This window comes from Sphaerodactylus townsendi, linkage group LG13 (genome assembly GCF_021028975.2).
Source record: "Sphaerodactylus townsendi isolate TG3544 linkage group LG13, MPM_Stown_v2.3, whole genome shotgun sequence".
In the NCBI taxonomy this organism is placed as follows: Eukaryota; Metazoa; Chordata; class Lepidosauria; order Squamata; family Sphaerodactylidae; genus Sphaerodactylus; species Sphaerodactylus townsendi.
The window spans coordinates 33,409,400-33,433,649 of NC_059437.1; the positions used below are offsets into that span (position 1 = coordinate 33,409,400).

Below are 24,250 nucleotides of genomic sequence, written 5' to 3' on the forward strand. Positions count from 1 at the left end.
TGGTATCCCTCATCCTAGAAGAGAGTTTTTGTTGCACAGTTCAGCTGGAATTAACCGGGTGTGTGTGTGTGTGTGAAACATGACCAGAGAGCATTTTGTGACTGGGGATAAGCCCCCCCCCATTCTATTTGCCCTTGATATCACAGATTTATATGGAGGTTTGATCCTGCAAGACTGAATTGTTCCACCGGGCCTTTGGAGAGACCAGCCGCTGACCCCCCTCCCTCCCCCTCTGCCATATAGGGGTCCCTAACATCTTTGGGACCCACTGTGCTTTCTGGGCGGGTCCCTAACATCTTTGGGACCCACTGTGCTTTCTGGGCGGGTTGTATATGGGGTTTCGTGGGATACTGTTTTTAGAATGTGCTTATTTTAATTCAACTGTATGTTTTATATATGATATTAGATTGTTCACCGCCCTGAGCCCTTCGGGGATAGGGGGTATAATAAATTCAAATAATAATAATAATAATAATAATAATCCCTTCATTACCTGTGATTCTTTGACTCTTGCTGTCCCTGGATTGCTCTAAACAGAGATTTCTTCAGGTAGACCAATTTATATTGTAATGGAAAATGTAAATTATCATATATTCACTGATAATTATTACATATGTTCTATGGACCCAAATCAGAAACCATTATCCCAAATAATAAAACATTAACTGCTATAGCAGCTATAAAAGATTAATGTCAATAATCCAAAATTATGGGTTTTATATTGGGAAAGTACAGTTGATTCTCTGAAGAAAAATCTTCTGAACCCCAAGTGTCTGTAGAATAATTGGGCAGAATAAACTCTGAGATTTGGGATTATGATTTACTCTCTTCCTTCTTTGTACTACTCTGAAGGCTTCCTGCCATTCTGAGTGATAGAAACAAACAAAATAACAGCCACAACAACCACTTCAACCCAAATCTAGGATTTTGGACGCATGAGGCAAAAATGTTCTTTTAATGTTTCCAAACAAACAATGGGAATAACGGCTCCTATTTTTTTTTTCATTTATTCATTCCTTGCCTTTGTCCCCAGCGGGAACCGAAAGTGGGACACATAATTTTCTTCTCCATTTTATACGCTCAACAATCCTGTGAGGTAGGCTAGGCTGAGCGTGTGCAACTGGCCCCAGGTCACCCAGCAAGCTACACTGGCAGAGTGGGAATTCAGTTGGTTCTCCCAGATTCTAGCCTCTCTAATCACTATGCCTCACTGTCTTGGATTCTGGGGTGTGAGTGGAGCAGCGCTGCATAAATGGTAACTTCTCTGCATCCCTCCTCCTGCCCCTGTTATCCATGCCCCGCAGAATTATTCCCAACTGGGTTAGTGGTTCCCACCCACCCCCAACACCAGGAACATGATGGGGGATGGGGCTAAAGTGAGAGTGAGGCTTAGACAAAATAGTTTTTCCTTCTTCTCTGAGTGGGAGTGTCTACCACAAATGGAAAAGCAGCTTAGTGTCCAGACATTCAGCTTATTTCTAGGGCCATAAAGAATGTCTTTGGTGGTGGTGGTTTCTAATGTGTTGTTGTTGTTTTAAAATAAAGACTGGCTAAAATAATGGCAGAGAGGCTAATTGGTAGCAACAGAAGGGCCACCTTAAAGCAAAGCAGTGGCTGGGCAGGAATGACCAAACACTGTGGATCATTGCCTCCCCCCTGCCCTTTTGGTTGGCTTCTCTTGCAGTCTGTCTGGCAATTCTCAGAAGCTGAGCAAAAGGGACCACTGGGCCTGACCCAGCGTGGCAGTCTCTCGGCTCTCTGATGGATGGGCTGCTGCCTGCAAAGAAGGAGCAACAGCAAATCCCTCCCCTCTCCAAAGCCCCTGCTGTACTCTGCTGGGAAAGACAGGCTGCATTTTGTGTGCTCAGCTAGCTTGAGTAGCAGCTTTGTTTACTCTTTCCCATTGCTCATGTACATTCTGCTGCCTGCAAGGGGACTGCTGATTTTACCTCTCTGGACATTTCCACCCCCTAAATATGTTTCTAGAGGTTTCAGAATAGCAAGCACAATATGTTACCTTCCTTAATTCAGGCAGACGTGCCAAAGAGAGTCTGCTGCTCTCCAGCCATCTTCCTTAAGCAAGCACACACAAACAGCCGGGCTTTTGCTACCCAAGAAAAATACTAGGGAAGAGAGGGTGGCCTTAAGCAGAAAGATCTGACTTGTGTGCTTGCATTTCAGGCAGCAAGTACCCCAGTGCAGAAGGACACATAGCACAGGACAGCTCCCTGCTTCTCCACAGAGTGACAACGCTCCCATGATTCTGAAGCTGGCCTCCTGCTCCAAGCCTTACAAGGCTTTAAGGTTCCTGGTCCTCAGGCAACAATAGTGGAATTATTTGAGTAGGTTCATAAATGAATAAATGGAGACGAAGATGCAAGAGCTGAACCCACAAAATCACATGAAAACAGGGCACTTATTTTTCCTGTCTCTATAGCTTCTTTCTAGCTGAACATGAGCTGAACATGAACTATCCACAGTGCTTGGAAAATTGTGAAGGATTATGCTCTTTCGGTTGGTTTAATAAAAGTCAATAGAAGTTGGGGCTTTATAAGGCTGACAGAGTATTCCAGCAAATCCTCTTGAAACTCAAAGACTCAACGTTGTTCCACAACAGTCAGGGCCTAACTATACTTTTTCCAGGTCCATCTCTAGATCAGGTTGACAGATGTGGTCTGGGAATTCCATGCTACCCTGTGCTGCTTTCCCAAGTGACATGGCCCCAGGGAGCCAATATTTGTCCAGCTGGGAAGATTTAACATATGGCCCATACCTGTCATACTCTGTCATATTTCCTATTGGGACAAACAGTGGCTTCTTGTGGCCATTTCAGATCAGGAAAATGGAAGGGGGGAGACGGAAGCTCTCTCTCTTTGCAGGTCACGTCTCTGATTCAAGCTGGGGGCTGAGAAACACAGAAATCCCAGCCTACGTGTATTGAACCAACTTGGAGACAGGCCTGGGAAAATGTAACATGTTGTTTGGCACTCACTGCTCTATACTGGCACTCAGTCAGGTAATAAAGCCAACACCCCCTCCCTCCATAGCAAAGAGACCATGCATGTCCATTCTTCTCAGTCCCACTGGGGAAAAAATGCTAAAGAAGAATGTACCTGGCAAATTGCATGTTGTTAATTTGGAACAGAGTAAAGCAGTGTCCCTATTATTTAGCCAGCTCATAATCTCTAGATGACATCTATTACCTTCAGGTTTACAAATTCGACTGAGATCTGGCAGACAAATTAATTACACATTTTCACTGACAACACCAAAGCACTATTACCAAAAGCAACGTTGAGCTGAAATGGGGTGAAGGTTTTCATGAACATCTTTATGATTCCCTTACCATATTTGCAGGGGCAAGGGAGTGCAGAGTCATTGCCAAATGCACACACACCAACACACACACAAAAATAGACAGCATTCTCCTTGGCAGGCAGTTGGGCTGATGATTCTCCTGTCTTGTTCTGCTTTACTTCCCCCAGTGTAATCACTCCACTGGAAAAGGGGATCAGTCCAGTTACCTTGGCAATGGAGACATGTTGCCTGCCTTTCAAGGAAGACCAGTGTGGCTTCATTTGCTGTCAATAACACCACAATACAGTCAGATCTGATTGACTAAATAAGAGCCTGCAGATGCTCCTGGAGTTCTGAGAAAACAGTAGAGGGCATAACCATGCAATAGCTGCCATAGGGAGACTAAATCCCAATGCTCTTCCATATCTATATCTATATCATCTATATCTATATAATCTAAATCTATATGATAGATAGATAGATAGATAGATAGATAGATAGATAGATAGAGAGAGAGAGAGAGAGAGAGAGAGAGAGAGAGAGAGAGAGAGAGAGAGAGAGAGCAATAGATAGATAGATGATAGGTGATAGAGCGAGAGGGAGAGAGAAAGCTAGAGCTAGATAAATAGAGCTAGAGCTAGAGCGATAGATAGGTGGATAGATGGATAGATGGATAGAGTTTTACTTAAAGTATATATTCTGGGTGGAAGTGAAAAGTTTCCATTTTTGTTGGGGGCCAACTCTCCAAAAACATTCACGTGTACTTGCCCAACCTTTAAAATATTCACCCAACTAAAATATGTCATGGAGAGCTCTTAGATATCAACTGTCTTAGATATTAACTGCAAGTCTCAGTGGGGTGGGACTGAGTGAGAAACTTGGGTTGCCAGCTCTGGGTTGGGAACTTCATCTGTTTGACTTAGGCATGAGAACTTTCTTGCAGTGAAATTTTTGCGGGCAAGGATTTGAAGCAACACTAGTTGGAAGTAAAATTGCCTGAGATTCAGCTAATGCAGAACACACTGGATGGAGAATGGTGCATACCTTGTAAGACTGAGGTGTGGATGAAAGACCTGTCTCATATCTAAATTGTTATGGAATGTCAAAGAATCTTTGGTACATATGAATCAGAAGCACCGTTCCATTGTTTCTAGTTCCTCCATGCCCTGAGACAAGTACAGATTAGAGGGATATCCCTAAAAATAGGTAGATAAGGTTTGTTAATCTATCTCTTCCCTAAAACATCATTTAAGACCCGGGTCCCCAACCTTTTTGATCCTGTGGGCACATTTGGAATTCTGACATTGCATGGTGGGCACAGCAACAAAATGGCTGCCATAACATGATAGAGTCAGCCACAAAATGATTGTTATAGCTTAACTTCCATAACTCACTGTAGATCCTTGTACTGTGGCAGCATCTGCTGCCAGAGCAAACATTAAAAAAATCTACACAGTCAAACAAATCCCCAATAATCAATCAGAAGACTTGCTGGGCAAAAGCCCTACCTTGTCCCACCCACTTCCTAAAAACACTTGGTGGGTACCAGAAAAGGTGTCAGCTAGTCACTATGGGATCCATTGGACCCATGTTAGGGATCCTTGATTTAAGATGTCCTATTGGAAACTTTTTGGATCAGTTCACATGTTACAAAATCCCCCTGTCTACCACAACGATTTTGTACCACAGGTGGATTGGCCATGCCTCCAAATGCACACAAGCTGGCCTTTGATTATGCCTGTGGTGCACAGAGAGCTTTCCCCTCTATGCCATTTTCACATCTTAGGGTGCCCCTGGGGTCCTGCAATGTGCTGTGACCTTCTGAGAAAGTTATAGGTGATGCAGGGATTTAATACCATGTGAGTTGGCATACATTAGTAGAACACTAACCCAGCTGCAGTTCTTTGCACAGATGTAAGCTTGAATTCAGTTGGGCTCATCCTAGACCAGGGGTAGGGAACCTGCGGCTCTCCAGATGTTCAGGAACTACAATTCCCATCAGCCTCTGTCAGCATGGCCAATTGGCCATGCTGGTAGGGGCTGATGGGAATGCTCCTAGGCCTGGAAAACCCTAAACTGATTCTCATGTGGTGTTGGAAAAGGATGTATGACATGATTCTGTGTTCCCACTCACCCTAAAACAGCCTGGTTCTAGCAAAGCCAGGCTGCAAACTGATGGACAAATCACAAGCAAACTAAACTTGCCTCAGCTAACCAAGTGAATAGCAGAAGTCAACTGCCTTGGTGCTTGGTGCAATGGGCAAATGGCTCCACTTCAGAAGTTGTTTGCCATGCAGACTTATCTGGTTTTGAGTGGAGCAATGCTATGCCCCCTCTTGCCTTGAGTTTTAATGTTGCATTTCTTATGTGTTTTATGACAGAGTCTGGCCTCTTTGATGTTGTCTTACTGCTTTAACTGTTAACTGTGTTAAGAACCCTACCAAAAAAGCAGCCTATAAATCTAAGCAATTGGCAAAAGCATGTAACAATTCAGCCCATGCACAGCAGAAGGATTCAAGAGGATACGATTTGTTTTTATTGTGCTCTTGTGCAGCAGGGGCATTTGCACAGCTTCAGCACATTCCAAGTAGACCTGTTGGAGGCACAGGTTGCTGTTGCTACTCCAGGACAGCCAGTGCAGATATAACATCTAAGATTTCCATAAATCTGTTTCATCCCGGCATTGCCTGTACACAAGAGCTCTCGTCAAGTTTCATGACAAGTAGAATAAAACTGCTCTGTGGTAAATATGGTACAGTTAGCTTCATATAGGTATAAACTGGTACTAACATGTGTTCTCAGGAGCAGCAGTGGTGTAGTGGTTAAGAGCAGGTGTACTCTAATCTGGAGGAACCAGGCTTGATTCCCCGCTCCACCGCTCCAGCTGAGAAGACTTATCTGGGGAATTCAGACTAGCCTGTGCACTCCCACACACAACAGCTAGGTGACCTTGGGCTAGTCACAGCTCTTCTGAGCTCTCTCAGCCCCACCTACCTCACAGCGTGTTTGTTGTGTTGTGTGGGGGGGGGGAGGGAAAGGAGTTTGTAAGCCCCTTTGAATCTCCTACAAGAAAGAAAGGGGGGATATAAGTCAAACTTTTCTTCTTCTTTGTTTTTTCCTTCTAGGGTAAAGGGTTCTGGAAGCCAACCTAAGAAGTCACATGACTCTCATTAAACATGGGGAGTGTGGAGATGATGAGGCGTCCCAGGCTTTGTCAATTTGGGGGTCTTATAATGGTGAAGGACTACTCACAGGCAATAATGATCATTTTTCTTAGAGAACATTATGGAGAATTTCAACTCCACAAGAAGTGCCAACCTGAGGTAAATATTTCATTGGGTTAGGGTAGTGCCAACCCTGGAACATCTTGCCCAAGACATTCCCTCTGAGAGAAGGTATCCACAATTCAGAGTGGAATCAAGCACTGCAGTTATGTGCATCACCAAGCACTGCTTGGCTTTGAAGACCTTGGAAGATGTTCCAAAATTTCCAGGATCCTTGAAATCAAAATTCTGCAATCTAATAGTGGTTAGAGTATCTGACTACAACTTGGGAGATGCAGGCTCATGTCCCTGCCCTGCCAAGGAAGGTCACTGGTTGACTTTGGGCCAATCACTCTCCTTCAGTCTAACCTGCTTTGCAGGGTGGTTGGTATGAAGCTAAAATAAAGGAAAGGAAAGCTAAAATAAAGGAAATAAAGGTGGAAAAAACACTGCTGTAGCCTGCTTTGGGTCCCCACTGGGGAGAAAGGCAGGGTATAAATATCTAAATATACAATACGCATCTAATTTAGATACAGCTGCAGACCTCATTGCTGTTTTGTCATTTCAAAAAAAATGTTCTTTTTCTTGAAAAAAAGAAAATGTAGATAATGGAATTTGATCAGGGCAACTGGGAATGAGAAGGTAGGATGGGATTTCTAGGAGACTGTGTAATGGAAGCCAGAGACAAACTGTACTTTCAGTAACTGGGCTACATGGATCAGGATAGAGGGCTGTTACAAAGGGAACCTCAGCCCCTGTCCACCAGTCCCTGAAATGGAGAGTCTTCATCCCAGGGATTTTATTGTAAATGGAAGCTGAAAAGCTCCGCATTCTGGGCAGTGACCCAGATTCACACAGTTCTTTTAGACCCTCTTGTTTTAAATCCTGAGATGTTAGTATTAACAATTATTTTACATATTTTTCCTTTATAAGATACCTATAATATAAGAGGCAGGTCCTGTCCCTTGGAGGATATTACTGGGTTATCTTTTTCTGGGCAAAAACTATTAAACAGACTAGTCCTCCTTTATTGACTCCAAGCACACCATAAGACTCAGATTTCAGAGGCTGGGAAACAGGGTCCTTCCAAAGCCATTCAGAAGGATCCCTTTGCCTTGGGGGAGCTGCACAGTGCACTGCCCAGTACTGCTTGGGGCCAGAAGGGGAACTGCATGTGATGAACCAGGAAGAGTTATTTGGAGGTAAATTAAGGGCACTAAAAGGAACTGTGCAACCACAGAAGCTAGTCCATCTCCATGGCAACTCAGTGGCTTGTGCACCTTTAATTTATTGTATGAATGGTCCTTCCTTCCCTGGCCACAGTATGAAGAAAGGCTGCTTTCTGTGCCTGAAAACGGGGTGCTCTGCATGATGCTGAAAATATAAAACAGGAAGTTGCTCAGTGCAAACCACCACCACTACCCTTCACAGGCAGTAAGGAACATTGGATCCTTTACCAGACTCCATTTTTCAACCCTGTCCATAACTGCATTGGCTAGTGATTGAGGTAGCCTTCACACCCCTACTTGGCCACCCAATCTCGAAGGAAGGAAGGAAGGAAGGAAGGAAGGAAGGAAGGAAGGAAGGAAGGAAGGAAGGAAGGAAGGAAGGAAGGAAGGAAGGAAGGAAGGAAGGAAGGAAGGAAGGAAGGAAGGAAGGAAGGAAGGAAGGAAGGAAGGAAGGAAGGAAGGAAACATAACCCAAGCTCCTTCCCTGTGCCCTGCTGCACACTAGTGAAAGAACCTAAACTGTATCTGTGACTTGACTCAACTTAAGTTCCTAACACATCCACAATCCACATTGAAACATGTTTGGAAACCAAACCAGGCTTTTCTTCTGCTTCAGGTTCACCCCAACTGGCCGCAGACAATTATTTAAGATGGAATTGCTGCATTTCTGTGCTGTGCTGGAGTCTGCTGGATCTGAAACTTTTTAGCAAGGCGTGGAACAGGAACACATCTCTGGGAAGGAGGTTGTTTGGGAGAGACCAGCAGCCAAGCTAGGCAAGGAAGCTCCATTCTTTAAACCTCCCTTTCATAACTATGATAACTAGAACGAGCAGAGGGCCCCAAAGGTCTATTTTTCTAAAGCCAATTAAGAGATTGCACACAATTGAAAGCTCTTGCTTTGTACAGAACTTGCCCTCTCATCTAGTCTGTGGGCAGAAGGGGTTGGATGGTTTGTCTCCTTTTCCACCAACTAAGGACAAGGGTGCCTTGCCTTACAGCATTATCCCAAAACAAGCTTTCTTACTTGTTCTGAAAGGTTCTAGCACAACATTGCATGCCAATTGGGGTTTGTAGAGGTGATATGCTTTTGCAAGAAGAAATCAGGACACTTCTGTCCTTCAGAACTGGCCATCTGGAGAGATGGAATCTCTTGAAGACATTGGTTTCTTAGACATCTGAGAAAGGGGAATGTTTTGCATGTTAATAGGAAGAGAGTCTTCCAGGTGGGGTTAGGGACCCTGCTAATTTTAGTCTGGTGTGTTTCTCCTAGAAGCTTTGAGAGAGGAAAGGGAAGGCAGTGCTTCTTTCCTGATTTTTCATGAAGTAGGATGCATTCACTTTAAGTTAACTTCACGACATTTACTAGCATGGCACTAGAAGAACATCTTTGCCTGGGGGACCAGACCACCTTGGTTATTCCAAACTGGCCTGTGGGCCACATCAAACACCAAGCACTGCTGGGTTTTTTTGATCCTCTTGCTCTGTCTCTGCCTGCTGCCACCAAGGAAGGACATAAGTGAATGTTGTAGCCAGTATGTGAGATGGAAAGACAGAAAGAAAAACAGACAGACACTCAGGATACTACATTAGAGTGGTCCAATGGCACTTAGATCGGCATTGTATGGCTATGAGTATGCTTACTAGGGCGCAAGTCCTATTGAAAATAATGAGATTTGTTTCTGTGTATGCTTAGGATTGCACTGCATCACTGAGAACAAAAGACAGATGACACGCCTTCTTGCTCCCAAAGATCTTTCCATCTTCTTTGAAATGCTGGCATGCACATGAACCCATTCTGTCTGGCCTAGACAATTCCGTGGATGATACCAAATCAAATGGCAGAGTCAATATTCAAGGGGCTAGACTGAGAGAAACCCCCTAACGGGTGTATTTCAACCCATAACCTCACCCACTCCAAAGTCAATGCAGCTTTGGCTTGAGGGCTAGAATGTATCCGTGTGCTATGTTGGCTGAGTCATGAGGAGGCCAGAAAGACAAAAGAAGGGCCTTAGGTGTCAGGTACAACCTGGATGTGGTCTGGATGTGGTACAACCTGGATGAGGTACAATCTGGAAGTAGCACAGGGCAGTTAAGATGTTTGGCTTCATGCTTACAGTCTGTTTGGGTTCTGTTGCTATGCTTAAAAGCTAATGCTTGGTAGAAACCTTGGTCTTTATGCCTTGAATCAGAAGCCCCTGCCACACATGCAGAATAATGCACTTTCAATACACTTTGCAACTGGATTTTACTGTGCGGTATAGCAAAATCCACTTGCAAACAATTGTGGAAGTGGATTGAAAGTGCATTATTCTGCATGTGCGGAAGGGACCTAAGGGCTATATGGATCCAACCATCTGTGGTGGACCCTGCTCCCTCTTCTGCAAGTGTTTATATTAAGAAGAACTTCTGGGCAAAGGTCCAGCAACTACCGTCTCTTTCTATGATACAGTTAGAGTTTTCTTCTGGGTTTTTCTCACTGTGTTTCCAAAACAAATTCTCCTTTGAGTCATTGTAATTGGGCCCGCTGCCCACCCATTTAACAGGTGAGGAACTGTGGTGCTCTGGTCCATTTTGGGAGGGCTGGAGACACTCTTTGTGGAGCAGGAGTTTGGGAAGAATACCAGTTCCAAAGCAATACCAGACCAAAATCCTAGAAATTGCTTTTGCCAGACAAACATCTCCATCTACCTTTTCCAGTCAGCTCCAGATTCAAAACCAACCTCTATCTCTCTCAGCCTAATTTGAATCTGCAAAAACCACTCCTTTCAGCCTTCTTCAGAAAGGACAGGTGGAGTATAATTCAAATTCTAGAAGCTTAGAGTGACAACCAACCATTAATGAACATCAATCAGGAATCCACTGTTAGCAAGTGGTGGTGGGACATTTTATGCAAGGCAGGAGTACATTTGGCAACTTTCACCTTTAAGACCCAGGAGAGTGAAGACTATAAGGATGATCAAAAAGATGCCACCCTGCCTTCCCCACGTAGCAGAAAGAGCAAGTCAGAAAGATCACAAAGAACATGGCCAATTTTATCCAGCTTTGTGCAGCTATCCAAGCTGAGGAAAGGTGATCAATACAATGTCAAACACACAAATCCAAGAGGATTAATTCCAGTCCCTCAGTGATTTAACACTTAATAGCAGAAAATCCCCAAACCAAAATGAACTGAGCCTCTGGCCTTCCTTCTGCTCTCTCCAAAACTGCCTCCCTCCCTCCCCACTACACCATTTTCCAGGCTGGTGAAATGAAAGGTTTGGCTGAGGAGCACAGAGTAGTCCATGTAGGACAACCAGGCCTTGGGTCACATTCCAGGGGACTCGCTTCCAGTGTGACATTTGTCTCCAGCTGGAGGAAAGATTTTTTTAAAAAAAAAAACTGAAAACACATGGAAATATCTGTGTGGTTCTTGCAACCTGAGTGCGCTGTGTACAAATCCTGTATATGAATAAGCAATTGTTGGAAGCAAAATAAAATAAACTTTAAAAATGAACCCTATTTCAGTGACATGTGCAGGTTGAAATAACTGGCACAGGGGAGAGATGGACCCATTCTTGTTCAATCAAGTGAACCTCTGTACAGAGCCTCGACACCTACTCTCATATACTACTACAGCACTTTAGTTAGGAATCTTGGAAAAGCAGAGTTCTGGATGATAGGAAGAAAGAGTTCTGTGCACATTTAGCTGTATACCTCTATTGCTATCCCCAAACTTAACCCAGACTTCCGCAATAAATGAGCACTTCATTGCCTTTTAAGTACTTACCATATTGACTTCTGAAATCTGATCAATGCTTGAAATACGGATGCTCATTCCCACCGTAACGGGGTTACCTGAAACACACAAGGCCCATGGTTAATCCTTGCGTATGCTGAGCTAATTGGAAATCTTTGTTCTAGTACCTGTTCAAATATTCACAGTAAACAAAGTATTAGGCCTATGATCCATTCATGTCCCTGTTGCAAGCGAAGGGCACATATATTTTAGATAGCAAGGACATTATTGGGAGGCTTATTTCTTTCCTAATGCCAAAGAGGGAGTGCTGAGTGAGCTCTTTATCATGGCCAGCGGGCTCAGTATTGTCCCATAATTGTTCCTTATTCCTCCCGACAAAAATAGCAAATGAGTTTTTCCCCAATTTTCCTTGCAACAACTGGCCAGCAAAGAGCCAATTAAATTTCCTTCTACTTAGACCAGTGTGCAGAGAGAGCAGGGACCTTTCCCACAGCACCTCCATAACTTTTAGAAAGCCTACCTGTGTGCAGAAACAAATGCAAAGTATTTTTAATTAGGGAAATGCATTTGTTTATTAACTAGTAGGGGGGTGGACCCAAAATCCTATTTGCTATTTCAATAAAAACAACAACAAATCAGGATAACTGACAATAATAATGAATATTTGTTTCGAAAGTTTGATCGATCGATAGATCGAGGAGGGAGGGAGGGAGGGAGGGAGGGAGGAAATAATAACACTGACAGGGAACTTTTCCTATCAGCAAAGCAGATCTTGCAACAGAACAGATTTTTCGTAATAGGGCTTTATTTCTTCAGTTTTTCCCACGGATCATCACTGGGTTGTGGGCATGTGTGTATGAAAGAGATTTCTTGATTCTTTATACTTGCCTACAGAATAGGGTTGCTAACTCTGGATTGAGAAACTCCTGGATATTGGGGGCACAGAACGGAGAGGACTGAATTTGGAAAGGGAAGAGAGCTCAGGAGGGCTGTGATGTCATAGAGACTACCATCCCAAATTGCCATTTTATCCAGAGGAATTGATCTCCATCATTTGGAAGTCAAGGAGGACTCCAGAATCCACTTGAAAGTTGGCAACCCAGCAGAAATATTATTCCCGAAAAAACTCCAGCCGAGATCCTAAGGACACCTTCCTGAAAGTAAGCCCGATTGCATAACACAGGACGTACTTTTGTAGACCTGTTGAGGATTTCCCCTTGTTCCTTTTATGTATTTTGGGCTTTGAAAACTGTATTTACGACATGAGTGACAGATCTGGGTGTGAGGGTATGGTGGGTTCCACACAGCATATGTATAAAGGGTTACAGTTGTTATAAAGGAACCTGTTTTCTTTTTTCCTGTTCACATGTGCCCTTCACCCATTCAGGCAGTGATTCGAGCCCATGAAAACAATCTGGGTTGCTTTTGCACCTTCGCACAAAGAGGCTTCTCTTTTTTATTTCCTGCCACATATAGCTACGCAGGCATATAGAACCGAACCCCCACAGCCATGCCGACTATCCCGCAATCCAGTTGGCTGAACCTGTGTAACTGTGCATGTGCAACACACAAAAGAAAAACAAAAGAAAAAGCGACCTTCCTGCAGCAGGCAGGCAATGATGAACATGTTGCTATATGGTGGTTACACTCTCTGCCACGGGAGAAAACGTGCTTGGGGGATTTTGTCAGGGGCTCAGGGAATCTGCCCACAATATGCTGGGTGACCTGCCCAGAATGGCGGGTGGATTCCCTCTGACATAGTGGATGACGCGGAACCTAAAGTGAATAGGTGGAAGGGAAGGAAACAAAGCATCTTCTGCCTGTTGTGTTTGTGCGGGAGCACCACCAACCCAGGATTGTGCAAAAGGATCTCTGGTGTAGCAAGTTTAAAAAAACCCAGGTTGAGAGGAATAAAATGGGCCAAACTCATTTTTGGAACAGGACCTAGGCTAAGTCCCCTCCCAGAAAAGGTTTTTATAGTGTCCTGCAGGCATTATATTTGGTCTGTGCAGAATCCACCTACGTGTGGCTGATCTGTTCTTTCTGCTAGTATGAGGTTTGCCAGTATACTGATTTCTCTTATTCCCTTTCATGTTAGTAAGATCTGTCTGTTCATTCTGCTTGTAAGTATGTTAGTGTCCATGGATAAATGCAGACCCCCCCCTCCCCACTCCATTTTTGTTTTAGGCTCATTTTAGTTTTTTAAAATTTAATTGAAACTCTTTGACAGGGATTAAGGGTGGAAAAGCAAACAAGACCCATTTCTAAAGTAGATCAAGAAAGTCCTCCCAGTAAACCAATTCAATGATTGGAGTGGAAATGCTCCACACAGAAACATTATTTGCAAAGATCGTCTGTGGTAGGAACAACTGTTTACTCTTTTCATTGGAAGATCTCTTGACACTTAGCTGTCCCTTTTGTTGACTTTGCTTCTGCCCAAAAGAAAGGATCTCTAGACTAACAGACATTGCTCAAGGTTTATGGCAATTGCTGATTGCTGTTAATTTTAACAATCTGATAAAATGCATTAAATATATTAAATAATTTAGTACAGATTTTGATTAGTTCAAATCTGAATGCACATCCTTATTAGTACTGCGTGTGCCAGTGATCCTTTGCAGAACACACAAATAATGAATTCTTGTATGTTACTCATACTGAGTATACAAACATTAATAGTCAGTTTGTCTGCTTCTGTGTGTCATTCATTGCAGTGTACATGCATTTAAAATGATTTCTACCAGGCACTATTATTCCAGTGTGTGTTTCCCATTCAGTACTCATACCTGATGTCTGAACAGTAATGGAAAGATCTGCTTGACACCAAAACGGGATATATAGAGCGATCCCCAGTAGGTCTACTCAGAATCCTACACCGTTCTATTCAATCAGGTTTACTCCCAGAGTTCAGCATTGCCATTGTACTGGTGATCTGCCTTTTGGGCTGGCAGATCATTTTCTCTCCCCCATCAATACTTCGGCCTGCCTTTCTTGGGTTGCTAGATGCACCGACTGCGTATCTTCTGTAGGTTTCCAAATGTCTGCTTTTACCCATGCTACAAGTAATACATACAACCAGTGGTGGGATTCAGCAGATTTGCCCCACTTCAGAAGAACCAGTTGTTAAAATGGCGCTTGTAAACAACCAGTTGTTAAATTATTTGAATCCCACCACCGGACCCAGTTGTTAAATTATTTGAATCTCACCACTGCATACAACTGCTACTCTTTCTCTCCTATGTCAGAGACTCGACAAGCATGATGGGCTACTTGAGGGTTACTATAACTTTGTATCAGAAATGAACTGAAAACAATGAAGTTACGACTAGAGATGTGTTTTTTTTACTGAGACCAATGAAAAACAAATTAAAGGGGGGAAAAGTGAAAGGTTAGGCAATTCAACAAATTGTTATGATTATCACCACCAGAAGAAAGAGTAACTCTGCTCTTAGAAAAGACCTTCACAGGGTGATGGTTGGTGAGCTGTATTTGGAGACCTCCCACCCCAACTGGGAGAAGACCTTGGAGAATGCCTTACCCAGGACCCTTGGACAGGGCAGCAGACAGAGGCAGTGGGCAGACCCTACAGAGTGAGGCGGCTCGTGGGAAGGAGCCCTCCCCTGGGCCAGCAGCTTTCTGGGCTCTAAAGGCCACACAGCAGAAGAAGAGGCCTGGAAGGCAGGCCGATCAGCACCCAGTCATGGCCCTACGCTGCACCAGAAGCTCAGGCCCTCAGCAAAGGGCCTGGAAAAGGCCCAGAAGCCCAAGTGAGGCCTCTGCCCTCTTGGAGCAGTAGCAGGGAAGAAGTGGGGCCCAGTCTGACCAAGAAGGAAAGGGAGGAGCTGGATGAGGGCCCTTAAAGGCTCTGAGGGAAGAGCCAGGGAGAAGGGCTGGGGGCAGAATCTAGATTGGGGTGGAATAAAAAGTGAAGGCCTGAATGGCTGAGGTAGATGCTTCCATGGAGCTATGGCCAGGCTCAGGACCTGTTAGCCACATTAAAGGGCCACTGAAGCACCCATGACAATGCTGGGGCTCGACAAGCAGAACATTGTTCTTTCTGTCACAGAATGGAAGAAAGTGATCCCTGATCCCCGAACATGAGCAAAAAGTCCCAGACTCCAGAATCTGATTCAATGTGTAATCACCAAGAAACACTAACTTAATTCAGCAAATGAGCCACAAAGTTTAAGAATGTGAGCTGCTGCAACTAGGAGACCCAGAGTTAAATCTCACCCAGCCACAAAAAAAAGTCAGACAATGGCCTTGGACAAGAAATGAAGGGATAGTAATACTGGCCAACTTTGCAGGACAGTTGTAAGGATTGCCAGGACTCTGTGAAGGACTCTGTCAATAGATGTAACAAGAGTTAACATATTGGGTGAGCAGAAGACTTCAGGTTTCAAAAAGAGACATGTTTCTAGTTCTCATGATAGGAAAGCAAACGTTGCCTATGTGGAGGCGCTGTCAGCTTAGAGATGGAGCAGGGGCAAGGAAAGGATAGCCAAGGGCAGGGGTAGGGAACCTGCAGCTCTCCAGATGTTCAGGAACTACAATTCCCATCAGCCTCTGTCAGCATGGCCAATTGGCCATCCTGGTAGGGGCTGATGGGAATTGTAGTTCCTGAACATCTGGAGAGCCGCAAGTTCCCTACCCCTGGCCAAGGGCTACCATACTGGCAAACTTCCTTGACAATTCTCATGAACTCTTGTCATAAGTAATGCATTTATTCAGGCAAGTGTGTCAACACATCTTAAAACACTGTATGACTTCAATCAATTTTCTGACATGAATCTGAAGAAAAAAAATCCAACTATTCAATTTAGGGGTTTACAATTTCATCAGTACTCAAGCCGTGAGTCTTCTGTCTTCCTGCAAGTACACCTCCCAACAACCTCGACAGAGGCAATTCAGGCCTCCAAGCTGTACACTGAAAGGCAGGAGATTCTCTAGCTTATCAGCTCTACTTTCCTAGGGAATTCCTCCCTGCCCAATTACACACACACACACACACCCGAACATGAGAAAAAATCCATCCTGCAACAAACAGCAAACCCTCCCAAAAAACCTGGAGATAAAATGCCCTCCATTGTCCAAAATGTACCCTGTTGTTGCATATTATGTAAATAGTATTCATTTATTTATTTGTGTACAGGCTTCTAGATTGCTTTTATACTGAGCAAATATTTGAAGCAACAGCATTTTAAAAATCGTATTTAGCTTCATCCGTATAAACATCATAGAAACAGCCCCAAATTGATGCAATCAAATGCAAAACCATAAAATAATATGAAATCAAAACAACATCAGATTCCAAGGCATTAGCAAAAGTAATTCAGGTTATGAGATGTCATTAAATGTTAATATTCATACTTAGCATTTGTACAGCACTTTCCCATGCTCAAAGTGCAACATATACATTATGTTCCTGCAGTCTTTACAACAAGATAGGTGGAAGATAGGTGTACATTATTAACCCCATATTGTAGAGGGGTAGGAACTGAGAGCAAGTAGCTTGCCTAAGAGTGCCCATGGGGGGCAGACTCAGGCGGGGGGTGGGGTTATGTGGTTTGTGGCGTTATTACCTTGTCTGACCCTTGGGTTAGTCTGGGGCAACAGACCTGAGCAAACACATTTCCCCTTCTTCTTGACAAAACCGCAATTCAAGTTGGTAGGTCTTTATAGTAAATTGAACAGCCTTGGCATCAATTGCTTGACTCCTTTGAACCATAGTAGAATTATTACACATTTTAGCTGCATTCTTGCTTCATGTTTGTTAGTACCTTTCTTAAACTCTGCAGTTCCATTCTAGTTCAGACATTAACTCAGAAATAATGGTTTGGTCTCTGATTCCACAGCTTTGCACTGATTCAGACACATTTTATATGGAATTATTAATATGAAACTCATTACAACTTCAGTGTAGCTCCTATAAAATGAATATTTAAGACATTTCAAAAAATGCCATTTGAATGCATCCATGCAACATCATCCAGAATGATGTCAATCATATCTGACAACTGAGTGGTCAGAGATAATATTTGGGGACAGAAATTAATTCTGCATCAACTGACGCTGCAAGAATAGAATATATAATTTTAGCTCATTTCAGGTATTTTTCTTTTTCATCTTTTCAAGCACTGGAAAAAAAATCTAGCATGAATGCCATTACATAAATACAACCTCACTTAAAATGTCGAATACAGTTCTGGTTACCCCATGTCCAAAAGGATATATTGCAGCTTAAAAATGTATAGAATTGTACAATATAGGTGGATTCTGTGTTTACTCAGAAGTAAGTCCCACTTTGTTTAAGGGAATCAAAGGCTTTGAGGACTTTTAAACTTTTCCAGTGTTTTGGTTTTGAAGAAAAGATGAAGGGTGGGGGGTCGGGCAGAAATAGAAATGTATAAAACTGTGCAACTGTACAGCACAGATGAGACATCCTTTTTTCCCAATGCTAGGAACAAATATCACCACTGAAGCTGATTGTTGATGGGCTCAAGACAGATAAAAGATAATACTGCATCACACATTATCTTATGGAACCCTAACCTAAGAGGAGATCAGGAAAAACTTCCTGACAGTAAGGGCTGTTCGACAGTGGAATGCACCACCCCAGAGTGTGGTGGAATCTCCTTCTTTGGAGGTTTTTAAACAGAGGCTGGATGGAGGGTGGAGATGAGACAATGGGGGAGAGCCATGCTGCCTTTCCCTAGTGAAAATGCCCCTGGCCTTGGTTTGCAGTTGTTGGTGGAAACTGAAGGCTGAGCTTCACAACTTCACAGACAGTGTGTAACACGCTTCTCTCTGTGGTACACCTCTGAAGATGCCAGTCACAGATGCAGGCAGAATGTTAGGAACAAGATCGACCAGACCATGGCCACACAGCCTGGAAAGGCCACAACAACCAGTTCACAGACTTTGCTTTTCTCTAGCGAGGCAAGGCTTCTGTTCTTATTCTCATGTTCAAGACAAAGTTCATTGACCTAAGAATTCAGTTGGGGGCCAATACATTTGTGGCCGTTTCTTAGAATAATCTACTCACTTTCTGAAACTCTAAAACACTCAGAGAAGATTTGAGCCATAATCCGAACTAGTCATATGTTTCTGACTGAAAAAACATTCCTGACATCCATTGAAATACCAGTTTATAGAAATGTCCTACTAGCCCACAGCCTAATTAAATTAGATTTTATTTTGTCTTTAGCTGAGAAAAGTAGTTTGCACTTGGTGCCAAAGAAAATGAAGGAAAAAAGGATAATTTACCAGTCCCAGGCAGATCCCCTTCCTCTGCTCCTGGATTGTCTCCTCTTTCCCTACGGAAAACCTGGGTTTGTTTGTTTTTTACCTGCCTCTGTACGATTGAAAAGAAGGGGACTGTCTTATCACCCTTAAAAGAAACCCATGACGTTCATATTTTGTATCAACTATTGGCATGAATTTTAGGTCTAAGGACTCTGTTCGAGTTCAAATTCAAAGTGACCATGTGACGTGTTTACAATCATCCTGCTCAGTTGTAGTTCTACCAAATTTAGTGGGGTAACTCTCTGATTTGGAGCTTCCTTAATCTTTTCCAGGGCTTGGACAGAGCCCACGTATGTAGTGGTTAGTCAGACAAGAATGTTCAAAATCCTGCTTTGCCATAGAAACCTTGGGTCAGGACACATACTCAACTTAACCTACTTCACAGAGTGAGGATAAAATGTGAGCCAAAAAAATGATGTAAGCTGCTTTGTGTCCCCATTGGGGAGAAAGGTGGGGTATAAATGAGAACGTTATTTCCTTCTCTTCATCAAAATAAGAGCTTGGCTCTGTCATAGGAGATGCCAGTAGGATGTAACAGAATGTTCTGAAGGCTGTTATTATGGTATCCCCTCATTCCTGATCATCTCTGTACCCTGCCATGTTATGAGGGATTCAACTGCACCATTTCTGAGGCCCTGTCCCTGTTCTAGGAGCTAATTGAAGGAACAGGCCTCCCAAGTGTTGTGCCAGCAAGGTTTTGTGTCCAGCAGGGTAGAGGATCTACACAAGATCTTTTTTTTTTTTAAAGAGAGAGGCCCCTTCCGCACACGCAAAATAATGCGTTTTCAAACCACTTTCACAGCTGTTTGCAAGTGGATTTTGCCATTCCGCACAGCTTCAAAGAGCACTGAAAGCAGTTTGAAAGTGCATTATTCTGCATGTGCGGAATGAGCCAGAGAGAGAGAGGACTGCCCTGTAGCATCTTTGGCCTATGACATTCCCATTCAAATCTGTGATTTCTTCAGTCAGTTTGTCTAACTTGATAAAATATACAGAGCCCAATTCATTTAATGGGTTAACAATGTGTGCTTCTTTTTATATCCAGTTCAAGACAGCATCAAAAAAAAAATCATGGAAATGTTTTAACTACATCAAGCAAAAAAAAAAAGAACAAAAATTGTTGACACATCAGATTTATCAAAGGAACCACAAGGAGGTATTTCCTCTCCTTTCTGAAATTTTAATGAAGAAATCACACGTTGCAGTCAGCATTTGTTTATAGTTCTGCATTAGCACGTGTTGTCATGACTGGGTTCTGTATTTATTTTCGTTGAGAGGAGACCTGCCATTAAGCTGGGAGCTGAAGGGGCTTTGTAATGCACTGTCCTTTGTACATTCGGACCTGGTGTGCTCTTTCCACAGCTACAGAAAATGATCCTGTCAACCTGCTCACCCCATAATACAGCAGAGAAGGTTCCCATATTCACCCCTTTCACCCCTTAAACAAGGCCAAACATCATCAGAGCCACACCTCTCTTTATCACAGTATATAAAAGCAGGAAGAAGAAAAGGCAGCAACACAGGAGCTAATGTTCACCAGTTCAGACTGAGGAGGATCCTGGCAAATTACCACACCCTTCAAATTACTTCCAAGAAAAAAAAACAGAAGCTAGAATCTCAGCCATCAAGCCAAATTTCTGCAAGAAGGTAGGAGCAGATAATCCATTTGTATATGAGCACTTCTGATCCAAACAGCAGTCTTCTTACTGACAAAAAACCAGGGCTGCTATCCAGAGCTTACAGCCTTTAGAGTAAGCTTCCATGAATTCTTAATTCAGAATGAGCATGGGTTCAGGATGCACCGTAACTTAAGGAGCTACATATTTAAAAGAGTGAAGTACCAGATGAACTTGACTAAGTTCAGAAAAGCAATATATTCTGAAGTTTTCCAGAAGCTAGGTAATTTTGTGAGAGAAAAGTATTTATGAGAAGCTTTTTGCTCTTTCAGAGAGTTCTCTTTAGCTCCTATTGTGTTTCTCCCCATGAATATTTTGCTAGTTTATTTAAAGGGCTGGAATTGTTACAAAAAAACCGTGTGAATTTTCAGCAGGGACAGAAGATATTTGAGGCATTGAATGCCAGATTCAGCATGATGTGGCTGAGGAAATCTTTCTCCCTCTCCCTGTGCCTCTCCACATTCAAATCTTTACCTTACACCAAAAAGCCTCAAGATTACCCAAGCGCATCTGTACTCCACACCCACCCTATGGTTGTGGAATCAGTTGATTTCTGCATTCAGTCATGGTTCCCTGACTTTCCACAAGAAGACGGTAGACTAAAGCCATTGTCATAGAGGTGAAAGTAGGCTTGCCAACTTCCAGGAGGAGCCTGGAGGTCTTCCAGAATTACAACTGATCTCCAGAAAAAAGAGATCATTTCCCTAAGAGAAAATGGCTACTTTTGAGGGTAGACTTTATGGCATTTTACCTCATAGATCCCTCCCCTCCCCTCCCCAGACTACACCTTGAAACCTCCAGGAATTTCCCAAATTGGAGTTGACTATCCTAGTTGTGATGCCTGATCTTCCCACCTGATGTCAATTACAACTGTTCTGAGGGTCAAAGTCTGTGCATTCTTTTTTCTTGACATCCTCTCAGGAAGGAGATTCCACAGCCTCCCTGGTCTACTTACTCCTTTGCTGGAGTACATTGATGTCCTAATGTCCTGGTTTGGGCAAGAGGTTTGCACAGTTCCCAGTCCTAAAGCAGGTTTGTCCCACGATATTTCCCTCATCCTGGGATTTTCAAAAATAACCAATTTGGCGATTCTTTTCAAAAATCCTGTGTTGAACCTGCTACCATGCAAACACCGCAGGAGCAAAACCAGTTTATTTTTCCTGCTCAGCCACCCGATCTCCCACCTGATTTCAATTAGTTTTCAACTCTGTTGAGCTGCTGACCATTATCGCCTGCCCTTCCTGAAACGTTCCCCCAAGCACACTTTCTGCTTATGGTATTGACTGGGCTATTTCACCTGGGCTAATTAGGAGTGGAGTCCCAAAATGGCCTGTTTTCTTTTCTGTACATGTACTGGTTGCTCAGAATGCATAGCTAGGGAGGTGCACTTTGGGCCAAATGTTACTGGGCATATCATGAGGTGGGGGGGGGGAGGAGTCTCTCATTTTCCACAAAAATATGAGAATGTGATGTGATGCTGTGCCCACTGTTTTTTGCTGCTGCTTGCTGTGCTGACGCCTGCGCTGGGCCCTATCCAGAACTGGAAAAAAGGGGGGCTTCGTTTTCCACCACTGCTGTCCAAAAACAACAGCCAAACAGAATGCAGGACACTGGGGGATGTTTGCACATGCGCCGACACGCTTGTGGGGTAAATACAAGAGTCTTGGGCTCGTGCAAAACAAACTGGAGTATTTCCTCCCGGTATTCACTCAATTCCTTCACAGAAACGGGCAACTATGGTCGTTTCCCCACTTACCTTGACCAAAGGTTGCTGCGCGCTACTCCCAGCGCGCGTCATTTCTGGTGCGCTCCTGGGCTTCCCCATGACCCCGTGCTCTGTGCAGGGTCATCAAAAGGTGCCGTTTCGAGGAGCGCCAGGAATGACACGCGCTGAGGGGGTGTGACAGCGTCAGCGTTGGGGCAGCTGCGTTTTCACCGCCCTTGTAGTGGGGAGTGCCGGGGGACCCCGCGCTACTTGGGGAGAGTAGCGCGCAGCAGCAGGTAAGTGGGGAAACGACCTATGCGAAGGGAGAAACTGGGATAAAATAGATTTGGATTGTAAGATACTGATTGTAACCCGGTATAATTGTGATGACTTCAGAGAAATAATCAGAACTGCAGAAAAAACAATTGCTGCTAACCTGCCTTCCATTGAGGACCTGTATACTGCACGGGTCAAAAAAAGGGCTGTGAAAATATTTACTGACCCCTCGCATCCTGGACATAAACTGTTTCAACTCTTACCCTCTAAACGTCGCTACAGAGCACTGCACACCAAGACAACTAGACATAAGAACAGTTTTTTCCCGAATGCCATCACTCTGATAAACAAATAATTCCCTCGATAATGTTAAACTATTTATTATATACTTATTATATAATTACTGCACTACTTTTTTCATCATTCCTATTACCCATCTCCTCCCACTTATGACTGTATGACTATAGCCTGTGCTGACATTTTATTTTATTTTATTTTATTTTATGATTTTACATTTTATGTTTTCATTACTACTGATTGTTTCCTGATTGCTTACTAGACCTATATGACAATCATTAAGTGCTGTACCTTATGATTAAGTGCTGTACCTTATGATTCTTGACAAATTTATTTTTCTTTTATGTACACTGAGAGCATATGCACCGGAGACAAATTCCTTGTGTGTCCAATCACACTTGGCCAATAAAGATTCTATTCTATTCTAATTGTGGCGTGCAGAAATGGCCATGATGCTGGAAGTTCCATAAACTGAGCTTCCAGTATTTTTTCTCTCTCTTAAAATCAGGTGCACATGATTCCATACTGAATGGAGGTCAAGGCACGAGGAACAATGTGTTTCAGCCTCACTGGCTTTTCCCACACAACACAAATAAAACAACCTGAAGACAGAAATAGAAGTGTTTTGGGGAGGAACTCTGCATAGCTTTCTCCCCCCTAAATGTCTTGGAAATGGTCTATTTCAGCCTAAGATGGCTTTATTTGAAAATGCTAAACTAGCAACTCCCTCGCCCCACCCCCCACCCCCCGACAATTTCAAGACATTTCCTGCTTGCTGTGTGAAGTGCAGGAAATGTTTTATTTTCCTGCACAAGTTTACAGCTCCCACTTTCGTTTTCTCCACTGTTCGTGCCCCTCCATCTTTTTTGCCACTTCAGGATTCTTCGTGCTGTCTGCCATTTGCTGAATATTTTTCATGGACGTTTCCTCAGTCAGCATGGCAGCCACCAATGGCATATTTAGTGATTTAAGTACATAAATAAACTCAGTATTGCCTGCCGATTATGCCAATTAAAAAAAAATTATGTGAGCTATCGTTGAAGCTACAGAGACATGATATGAGAATTAGCTATGTTTGCAGATTTCGAGTATCCATTACCCCTATAGCTTCAAAGATACCTCACACAACAGTTGTCACTGCAAACACTTTTATTTTTCCAAGCTATGCGGACAAAAAAAAGATTCTTTTTATAACATTTGCAAGTTGTTTTGCTTGTGTTGTGCAGAAAAACCACTCTTCCATTCCATTATCTTAAACTAAAATAACTCTAAGGTGCTACTATTTGCCCAGTTGGGATAAACATAAAAGTACCTTCATCATTACTTATATTTTTCCTCACTTTATTTCTCTATGCCCTAATTTTCCCCCCAATGGACACCCAAAGGGGCTTACATCTTTCTCCCTTCCTTTATCCTCACAACAACAACCTTGTGAGGTAAGTTAGACTGAGAAAGAGTGACTGTTT

The 24,250-nt window shown here is 43.2% G+C and overlaps 1 protein-coding gene across 2 annotated transcripts in view; it reads right to left on the reverse strand.

Annotated features, from left to right (window-relative positions):
* Window positions 1–24,250, reverse strand: part of LOC125443089 (gamma-aminobutyric acid receptor subunit beta-4) — an 86,922-nt gene that overhangs the window by 53,568 nt on the left and 9,104 nt on the right. For both annotated transcript variants that reach the window (XM_048514990.1, XM_048514989.1), the window contains exon 3: window positions 11,556–11,623. In XM_048514990.1, the coding sequence (XP_048370947.1) occupies window positions 11,556–11,623 (68 nt within the window). The remainder of the gene's footprint in view (window positions 1–11,555; window positions 11,624–24,250) is intronic.